General features: G+C 38.9%; 1 protein-coding gene across 1 annotated transcript; it reads right to left on the bottom strand.

Moving 5' to 3' along the window:
* Positions 1-5,581: 5,581 nt before the first annotated feature.
* Positions 5,582-8,432, bottom strand: LOC307255081 (GTPase IMAP family member 4-like). Its single transcript, XM_080033686.1, has 2 exons — positions 8,317-8,432; positions 5,582-6,733 (listed from the first exon to the last, which is right to left on the bottom strand). The coding sequence occupies exons 1-2, from the start codon at positions 8,339-8,341 to the stop codon at positions 6,003-6,005; spliced, it is 756 nt and encodes a 251-aa protein (XP_079889812.1). The 5' UTR covers positions 8,342-8,432; the 3' UTR covers positions 5,582-6,002.
* Positions 8,433-11,227: the final 2,795 nt, after the last annotated feature.

Raw genomic sequence — 11,227 nt, 5'->3', positions numbered from 1 at the left:
TTGGAGCTAACGTAGCTAAAGTTACAGTAAAAAAGGAGTACAGTAAAATGTTTTGGCTAATTCCCAACTGTAGTCCCTAGCTTATTGGGACATTCAATTTTGATTAATAATGACCCGGTTTTCAAAGGCTTTAGTTAAAGTTTAGTTTATTTCCAAAGACTCCATTTCAGATCTTCAAGGTCATATTTTATCACTTTCTGAAGTTAAAATAAATTGCTTTAGAGGCTTTAAGTTAATAAATAGGAATAGCTTATTAAGTTAAGTAAAACATTTGGTCAATGTCTGCAAAAACCACTGTACTACCACTATATAAACATTCCACAACTTTACAACAGTTTCTTATAACATGCATTGACCGTAGTAGTCCATCGCAGCGCTATCACGGTGCCAAACTGTCTGCAGAATGGAAGCAGCTGAAGAAAATTTCAACTTCAATTTTTCTCCACGACATTTCTTTCACTCCGATGACCCTTGGTTTCAAGCAGTGCAATCATAATTGAACAACAGGTGAATATTATTTAATATTACTTATTATTATTTATTTATTATAATATTGTTTATTTTGCTATTCTTAAAGGGGTTGGCCTAAATTAACATTGCGTCCCATCAGCGTAATTGTTTTTAAGTTAAGCAAGTGACTAATGATGATACATAAACTTACGCTCTCTGTCCATGGTTCTGAAACGAGACCGGAAAATAGATGCATTGTGTAGAAGGATTTGTTTTGTCGTGTTAAAAGAGATCTGAGATTTTAGATATATTTTGAAAATAAATATACCTATTTCTGCTTTTGTTGAAATGACGCGACTGCTTTAAAGAGGGTTCCTTGAGGAGGTCAGTGATGAATACAGGTGAAACAAACGGTGCAGACATTTGATTGACATTCTAGGCAGTTATCCAGCAATAGCTCACGTCAGGCAGCGATGTACGCTTATTATATCACGTTAAATGTGTGTTGTTCGTCCTGACGCGAAGATTCCGTGAATGTATCAATAAGGGAAGGGGCCGTTGGCAGAGAACAGCTTAGTGCAGGGAGTCAAGGCAAGGAATCGATTCAGTTACAGTGTCATTAGCCATGTATTAACTGAAAGCCGTCTTTAACATGATTTTAACATCACTTTTTTTTTCAATTCCCCAGATCTAAACACAGAGCCAGTGGTATTGACAAACTATGGCGGCGAAAATGTACATGACGCTTAGCCAAAGTTCAATCAAGAAGACGGACGATCTGCACCATGCTCTTTATCACACATTCCTTCCTCTGGTTCATTCACGCTCTCTCCCTAGTTCCCGCTTTCAACTCGATCAGCTGACTACGGGTAATTCTGTATTTTAGCTTACACCAATCATATTCACCCTAACCTCTGTAGGCCAATTACCTTGTTCCTGTCAAGTTTAAAACTGTCCTCTCCTTGCTGTCAGTTGTTATTTCAGTAATCGTTATTTTTGTCTGTTGAAAAGGTGAAGACACCGCTTTGCAACGGACTGAAGGAGAGACGTTTCAGTGCGCGCAGGAAGTTGGCCATCGATGGACCAGACCAAGAGGCTTCGGACTACAAGGAGTGAAAGAGTAAGTTGTAAGTTGTAAGGTGTGTAAGGTTCTGGCCCTTTAATTGTAAATTATTATATTTTATTTAAAGAATCACCAGAACACGAATAAATAAAATATACTTACTGAAAGGATGCATTTCGCCATCTCTTTGAGCGGTTATTAACCTAATTGATCAGCCTAAATTGTTAAATGAAATCAGTTTAATTGGCATGAATTTAAAGGTGAAGTAAGCGATTTATTTATGTTAATATAAGTGTTAAATCGCTCTTTATTCATACAGTGATCACTTACATAATGTGCGCGTTTCATAAAGCCGATCTCTCAGTCAGCTGCTCTGCATGTAATTGGCAAATAATTTTTTCAGGAAACATTAACGCCTACATGGAATTGGCTGTGGTATGATGGTGCACACAATAAACGTAAACATAGAGAACATCATTAAGAATAACATATACAGAAAAAAAACATTATTATATATTTATGAACCACAAAAAATTAAATTTTTAAGGACATCATCAAACAATGTTCTTTTTATTTTAGTAGTAACGGTTATAATTATAAGTTGCTTTTATACATTAAATTCACGTGGAAATGAAAGTAACAATATAAATGTTCTTATCATAATTCCTTCAAAATAAATGTTTGGATTTGGCATTTAGATGTCTGCTCCTGTCTGTTGTGCCCAAATAATCCAACAGAGGGCAGTGCTTTACTTTATGATCTATCCACATAGTTTCAAGTAGTCTTCTCACTTTGCTGCATATGCTTCAGTGCAGAGCTTAATGAGATGTGCTCGTATGATGCCCCTTTTGGGGATAGAATCATGTTTTGAAACAATACACACTTGGCCATATCTGTGCTGAAATCTGTTTCAGTTGCTATAATCATTCCTTCATACTGGGCATATAGTTATACACTCATACAATTTATAATTAAAGATTTTTGGCTAATGGGGAAATTTTGCTTAGTTTTTTTGTACAGAGCATGGACTGTTGATTTTATCCCCAATCTCTTAATTTGGGAATGAAATAAAAAAGAGATCTCATCATAAGGCAGTATGAACAGGAGGACCTTTCACTGTATGTACGTAATGGCATCTTAGTATTGTTATTAGATTAACCTTAAACAATCTTATCCCATTCTTTGAGTTCAAGATGTGATTGTGTTTGATTTATTTTAATTATAGATAAACATTATTATTATTAATTAATGTATTATTACTGGCCAGTAGACAGGGCTATTGTACCACGTCTGTGCCAATGCAGGAGAACAGCTTGTTGGCTACAGGGTTGACAGTGTATGTGCTGCTTATACGTAAAAGGAAATTAACTTAATATAAATAATCAAGCTTCTGTGTGTTATCTTTAAATCGGCGACCTGTTTCTGTCTGACATGCAAATAAAAAATCAGGAGAGCTTTGACACCTCTATTGAATATAAAAGTTGATAAAAGATTACGTTCAAAGTAAAATGCATCAATCTGGTGCACTTTGAGATGAAAAGTAAGAGGCTTATTCAACTGTGTCTTATGTGGTCGGCGCAGTCAATTTAAGGAGTTTTGGGGAGACGTTACAGTTTGTAGCAGCAATCAGCATTGTGCTGTTCCAGAGGGGGCATATTCTGTTTATACATGCTATTCCTAAAAAAAATATTAACTGTTCAATTGTACACTAAATTTAGGATTTTTATACTGCTGATTTGCAGACTGACACACACTGCACTGCACCAGCACAAGTTGGCATAGTAATACATGGACGAAATACGCTTGAAAAAAGTGCAAAAAAACACTAAGAAAATGTGTAGCACATTTGATTTAATATTGTATTTTAAAATATAGAAACAACCTGGCCTTGAATACAAACATTACAATGGATGCCCACATGAGTTTTAGAATTTACCTTAGTTCATCTTTGCATAGGTGTAATGGATATCACCTGCCATTAATTAAGGTTCGCTTTGACATGGCCATGCCACAGTATCTCTTGCCTCATTTCCTGGACATCCCCACATCCATTTCATAACGTTACTTACCTCAATGCATGCATCAGTGAATTCACGCAACCCCCCACCCTCCCCTTTTTACAAGACTTATTACAAAAGATAGGACACATAGGACACATTTTTTTAAAGATCACAAAATTAATTTGATTAAGCCTTTTAATTTACCTCTCAAAGTGCACCAGATTGATGCATTTAACTAGAAAAAGGAACAACATTTTCTCCCAGGAGGAGAATTTGTCTTTCAGCGGGGCTTTTAGATAAATCGACACTATGATACTTACTTACTTACTTAGGCCTTTAAGTTCCCCAGGGAACATAGGCCATCGATGAAAACCCTCCATCCTCTTCGGTCTTGTGCCATCCGATCTAGTTGTTGCCATGTCAGCCCTTTCGACTTCATCTCCTGCTCTGTGGTTCTTCTCCAGGTGGCTCTAGGTCTTCCCCTCTTTCTCCTGCCTTGTGGGTTCCACATTAAGGCCTGTTTTGTAATTGATTTGGGTTTTCTTCTGAGTGTGTGGCCAATCCATTTCCATTTTCTTCTCCTGATTTGGGTCTCTATTGGTTCTTGTTTGGTGAGTTCCCACAGGTTGGCATTTGATATGGTGTTGGGCCAGTAGATTCCCAGGAGGCGTCGTAGACAGCGGTTGCTGAATGTCTGTAGTTTGTTGAGTATGTTGGTGGTTGTCTTCCAGGTTTCGGATCCGTAAAGTAGAGTGGATTTGACAGTTGAGTTGAAGATTTTAAGTTTGGTCTTCAGTGATATGTTTTTTGTTTTCCAGATTTTATTTAAGATGTTAAATGTTGTCCTTGCTTTCCCAATTCTGGCTTTGGCACCCTCCTCCGATCCTCCTTCTACAGTAATTACACTCCCAAGGTATGTGAAACTGGTTACATCTTCTAGCTGGTTTTGATCCATGGTTATTGGTGTGTTGTTCTTGTTGTTGATTCGCATTACTTTGGTTTTTGATGAGTTGATTTTGAGCCCGAGTGAAGCAGCAGTTGTCTCTAGTTTGTGTGATTTTTCCTGCATCTGTTGGTGGGTGTGTGCAAGTAGTGCCAAATCATCGGCACAATCCAGATCTTCTAGCTGTTCGGTCAAGCTCCACTGTATGCCGGTTCGGCTGTTGTTGGTTACCCGTTTCATAGTCCAGTCTATGGAAAGGAGGAAGAGGAAGGGTGAAAGCAAGCATCCCTGCCGCACCCCAGTCAGGACCTCAAAGGCCTCTGATACGCATCCTTCATGGAGAACTTGGCATTGCATCCCATGGTAGGTGATCTTGATGATGCTGATGAACTTTGGTGGGATGCCGTAGTGCCCCATCAATTTCCACAGCATCTCCCGATCCACACTGTCAAAGGCCTTTTCAAAGTCTATGAAATTTATGAAGACAGGAGAGTTCCATTCGATGGATTGTTCGATGATAATCCTGAGGGTGGCTATTTGATCTCCACAGGATCTACTGCTCCTGAAGCCGGCCTGGTTTTCCCTCAGTTTCTCGTCCACCGCCTTCTGGAGTCTCTCAAGTATAATGCGGTTGAGCACCTTCCCAGGTGTGGAAAGCAGCATTATTCCTCTGTAGTTTTTGCACTCCCTGAGGTCCCCTTTCTTTGGAATCTTTATAATGTTGCCATCTCTCCAATCTGACGGGACATTTTCTTCCTCCCAGATGATTTGCATGAGATGGTGAAGCATGTTGGTGGAGGTTTCGATGTCTGCCTTGAGGCATTCGGCTGGTATCTCGTTCGGCCCCTCTGCCTTGCCTCCTCTCAGGGCCTTGATGGCACTATGATACAGCATTGTTTATTTAATTTATATAAACATAAATTCAAACTGGTGAAGCCTCAAATTAGCTTTAGCTGAAGGTTATAGTGTGACAAAGTGTATTGTGTCCCTAATTACTAACCGTGTAATTGCTTTACTTCAATTATGATACTGAAGGAGTAATTATGGTGACCATAACTCTTTTTAAATATATTACATGTGGTTATTGTATTAAAAAAAGACTTGAAGAATCAGCATTCATTCTTTAGATCCTTTATTGAACAATGAAAGTTACCCTTACACACCCAAAGTCAGAATGATATCACATGTATAACAAATTCCCTTCACCATTTTAACATATGTTTTCTTGGCAATCCCTGACACTGCTAAACATTTACTGGTCAACTCGCAGTAAGTAACACCCATGAACTGTTATGAAAAATATCCAAACAATAAAATAAAAAGACACTGTGACAACTTACAAGGAACCCCAAAAGCTTTGATAATTGATTATCTTCAGTTTTCATTTAAAACCCCAAAATATGCTATTTTTCTTATGAGATAGTATAGTGAAAATGCATGAAGCAGGGTTATGAAAAGTATGTAGGGAAGACATGCAGCAAAGGGCCAGGATTTATGGCATGCACTCTACCCAGTGAGCCACCGTTGTGCCCTTAATGCTACTTTTTTAAAGTATGGTGCAGCGCCCATACTTAAGACGTACTGCAATACGCTGTCTAGCCTCAGCCCTTGCTCTGGCATCCGCCAGATGCTGCTCTTCTTTCTCCCTCAGGGCTTTCTGTGTCTCCGCTTCTGCCTCCTGGAATATTGCGTTGGTGTAATGGCTTCCCCCGTTCTTATCTGTTATATTTCTGATCTTGTCGAGCAGCTTCCTGACCTGAGAACGATCCCCCAGGGTAGTGTCGAAGACATGGTACTCGCCGTTACAGTTGTTGACGAGTTCCTGCATGTCTTGGCTTTCCGCCAAGCACTCTTCAATTGTTTTCCCTTGAAGCAGGTCACCATAGGTGAAGAGAACCATGCTGTATTTGCTTGATTCCTCTCCAAAGATTTCCTGAATCTTCTTCACAGTATTCTTATCTTCGTCTGTGTATCTGCCCAGTTTGATGACGACCAGGAAGATATGGGGTCCAGGAGAAGCATTCTTAATGCACAGACCACGTTGTCTTTTGGTTTCCTCTTCATCAAACCTGGTGTCAAAAAGACCTGGAGTGTCGATAACAGCAATCGTTTGTCCATCTATCTCTTTAGTGGCCTTTGCAGGTTCTTTGGTCTGAGATTCAGAGGACGACATGGATTTAAAATACTCTCCTCCCAGAATGGTGTTTCCTACGGCACTCTTCCCAGTTCCAGTCTTCCCAAACATCACAATCCGGAGCTCCGTATCATTGGGACTTTCTGAGGGGATAACAGAAAACATCAACATATAGTTAGAAATGCAGATATTCACAAAATAATACAATTTTGACACCTAGGCTGATTTCACTGTGTGAGTATTTTAGAGGCTGCAGTTTGTGGTGTGACATTGAACGGTTTTGCATAATTGTGTCCACTTAGTTCATATCAACAAGGCTGAATAAGAAAAACATATTCCTGTGCAATGCATGGGATTTAAGAGAAGTTGTGTTACTCCATATAAGCACTAACCCCTTTAGACCTTTTGTTGTCAGTTGATCATTTGTAAAAGTTAATGTAAATACATTAGAGATGCATCGATCTATCAGCCATCCGATCGATCCAGGCTGATTGGCTTATTTTGCCTTGATGTGTGCTCAACCGAGCTCCTCTACTGAGCTTGTGTCAACAGCTATAATCTCAGAGACTCGACTTTCTACATGAAAAGCACTATCTGCAGTTACACTACTGCCAACCCTCCCAACCAATTTAATTTAGCCTAAGTCGTACAAATACTTTTACTATATAAAAAAGTGGTAACACTTTATAATAATGTTCATAAATAAGTCATTAGATAATGTTGAACTTGTGATTTAAAAAAAAGTTATATATATGTAGATGATTAATAAGTGCTATTATAACATATCACAAATGTGTTGTAAATCATCTATAAAGCTTTTAGTTAATCATGAAATGCTCATTAAAAAATCATTGGTAAATGATTAATAAGTCATTTACAAACCTTTCTGCATCCCCCTAATCTAAAGTGTAAGCCATTTATCAGGTTCTAACATGGAGTAGGACTGTCCTGGACAAAAATGTACATAGCTGAATCTGATTGCTCAAATCTTGCCTGTAATCAACTAATCGTCAAATCAAGCATTTTTGTTCCTGCGTATTGATCCAGGCTATTATACTGTTAATAAAAACTCGAAGACAACTTAAGCTTTTAATCAATCTCCTTAATGTAAGTCAATGACTAAAGTAGACATAAATCCTAATGCCAACTCATGAACACAAACTATAATTGGGTCTTTAAGCCCCTTAGTGTGATTTAGGAAAAAAAATGTGCCAATGAAAATATGGATCAATAAGAAGGAAGAAAATAGCATGATTCTACGATTAGTTGACTGTAGGCAAGATTCAGCTATGTTAATTTTTAGTCGAGGACAGCCCTACTACACATTAGTACCTGATGAATGGTTTACACTTTAGATTAGGGGATGCAGAAAGGTTTGTAAATGACTTGTTAATAATTTACCAATGATTTGTTAATTCACTTTTCATGATTTACTAAAAGCTTTATATAATGCATTCGTGATATGTTAACATGGCACTTATTAATCATCTACAAATATATATTACTGTTTTTGTAAATCATTATATAATGACATATATAACTTATGAATCACTTATGAATGAATGAATGAATGAATGAAGTGTTACCAAAATGGTAATTTGTTTTATAAAAGCTGAATGTTTTATAGTTTGATTTTCAGTAAAATAATGAAAAATCGGTGCACCCCTTAAATATATATTCAGATACAAGTCATAATTAACAATACGAATACATTTGATTGACTTACCATCTTTGGCTGGTGTGTTGCCCATAGTTGAATAATGGGGAGAAGAGCTGATCTGCTGCTGTTGGAAGAAGTCGAATAAAGTCTGTCCTCAACAACACTTCCTTATATAATGCAAAACACACCCATAAAACACTGCTGCTATCAAAGTTCATTGAACTCTTTAAGTTCTGCTGAAGTGGCATGTTTCAGAGAACAAATGGCCAAAGGCACTTGATGAACCAGGGATTAATTAACTATCTGTGATCTAAGACGCGCCGCTAAACGCAAAGGATTGTATGACTTTAATATTGACATGGCGATGTCATGTGTTTTTACTGTCTGTGTGGTTAGGACAGCATAACCTTGTTATTTAGCAACGTGGCCACCATGGCCTAAGTTCACTTGTTCATTAATAAAGTCTGACCATGTATCCTATAGTCAGTTAGTTTTTGAATCCAGCAAAGTAAGTGACCCAGGCGATAAGTGATCAATATTAACATCTCCTTTTGCAGTGGGCCTGTTAGTAGAAAAAAAACACAAACGTCAGTGTCAGTAGTGCCATTCATTTTCAATGTAGGCTCTCTAAAAAGGGCGACTGGAGCCTCGGCTGCAGAGAGCAGTGCCACTGCAGCCACCTGAGCGCCCACAGACACATTTGAAGCTTTTGGTGCGAGTGCAGAGCTAATCTGAAATAAGCCGTAGAGGAACTACTCCAAAAGTATTCAGAACAACCAATTTAATTTAGCCTAAGTCGTACAAATACTTTTACAAAATTTAAAATTGTAATTTTTTAAATATATTTAATGTTTTATTGTGTTGTTTTCAAAAAAAGAAAGCAAAGTTCCAAGACTATGTATATTTTAAATAAAGTTTGAAGGTGGGGAAATCTGAATCGGCAGGTTAGACTCTGTTACTAGATGTGGTTCCTTGATTTTTGCACCTTGATGTTAGAAGTAACACTTATGGCGCTTTTCCACCGCACATTCCACTCTTCTCGACTCAACTCGACTCAGCTCAACTCTGTTTTGGCAGCAACACGGGTTGTTTTCCACTGCAAATATTACCTCCTGAACGTGGGCGGGGTCGTCATACAAAGGGGCTGAAAGCCAACTCCGGAGCCAAGTAGAAAAGAGATTACGAGCAGTTGTACTATTAACTGAACCAACCGCCAAAAATACGGATGGAAAATGTTTAAGAAATACCCCTCGTATTCGGAGCTTTTAAAAGTGGAACGTCAGAAGGCAGCAGTAAGGAAATAACTGCTGCGGTGGAAATAAATCACTCGCTTTAGCGATCAACGACATATTGAAAGTAGTGATGGCAGTCTGACACTGAAGCTTCGATACGTGCTTCAAACCCTGATATACAATTCCCAAGAAGCACTGCTTCGAAGCTTGCTTCAGTACGAAAAAAATCACGTGACATATGACGTCCGAAGCAGCAACTGCTTCGTTGCCTGAATCACTTGACTGGTCCGCGGCTCGGTGGAGAAGCTTTGAGCTATAAAAGAAACCGGCTCAATCCATAAGCCGTTGAAAAACTAAGGCAGCCTACCTCAATACAAATCTTTGAGTGTTCCCCATCCCACATAATTAAGAGTTAGGCTACTCAAGCACACCCAACCAACCTTGCCCAAAGCCAGCCGGTCACCGCGGCACGGCCAAATTATTTAATGGAAAAAATTATCACACAATCGGCGCTACAACCGTTTTCGGGAGTTGTGTCCAGTATGCAATAAAACTATTCGAAATGATAATTAGATTAGGCTAGGGGATAACACACCGACTGAGGTGTGGAGGTCCGGGGTTCAAATCCCGGTCGGTGGCAGAGGTCATTATATTGTAGGTTTTTATAAAATGCTGTTTCAATTATATCCTAGCCTAAATCAGTTAGCCTATTTGGACATGGGATAGGCCAATCCTTTTAAGAACAATTTAGACATCTGTATTTTGATCAATCTTTATTCGTGAATAGATCATGATATTGAGTATTTGGGTTTGTGGGGTGTGTGTGTGCGTCAAATTATTTTAAAAGCAGGGATACTTTGAATCCACTGCAGCCTCGCACTTCGCCAGCAGAGGTCACTGTCACTGAAGCTTCGAGTAATGAACCTATTTTCGAAACATTGGCTCAACTGGTTCAATGCTTCATAAAAGCTTCATTTGCCCATCACTAATTGAAAGAGAAACTTAAATCTCCAAGTGCCAAGTGCCTCAAATAAATAAAATGTTAAGCTGAATGTTGTGCCGTGTATTTTTATCATAAAGAGCAGCGTTGTCACAACTTCAGCCGGTATTTAGTTTGTTTTCATTTGTCTGTTTTCCTGGTTTACTTTCTGTGCCACTCCCTCCTGCTCTGCACTCCCTGTTAATTACATTCACCTGGTCTGCCCCACACTCACCTGCTCCTCATTAGTCAATCAGCCTCAGTATATATCCCAGTCATTTCCCTCATTTCTCTGCCAGATCGTCTAGTTTGTCTTATGTGTTTCATAGCTATCCAGCGTCCTTATACCTGCCTGTAGTGATGGGCAAATGAAGCTTTTATGAAGCATTGAACCAGTTGAGCCAATGTTTCGAAAATAGGTTCATCACTCGAAGCTCCAGTGACAGTGACCTCTGCTGGCGAAGTTCGAGGCTGCAGTGGATTCAACGTATCCCTGCTTTGAACATTATTTGACGCACACACACACAAACCCAAATACTTAATATCATGATCTTTACACGAATAAAGATTGATCTAAATACAGATGTCTAAATTGTTCTTAAAGGGATATGCGTAGCCTTCTGTCCAGATAGGCCAACTGATGTAGGCTAGGTTGTAATTGAAACAGCATATAAAAACTTATCGCACCAGTAAGGCTATTCTTTCCCCCCGGAACGGGACTCGAACCCCGGTCTTCTACTCCCCAGTCAGTGTGTTATCCCCTAGT

Source organism: Ammodytes marinus (assembly GCF_949987685.1).
Source record: "Ammodytes marinus genome assembly, chromosome: 9".
Classification (NCBI taxonomy): Eukaryota; Metazoa; Chordata; class Actinopteri; order Uranoscopiformes; family Ammodytidae; genus Ammodytes; species Ammodytes marinus.
Note: the sequence above shows the minus strand (reverse complement) of the source record. Positions and strands in the feature narration are given on the sequence as shown.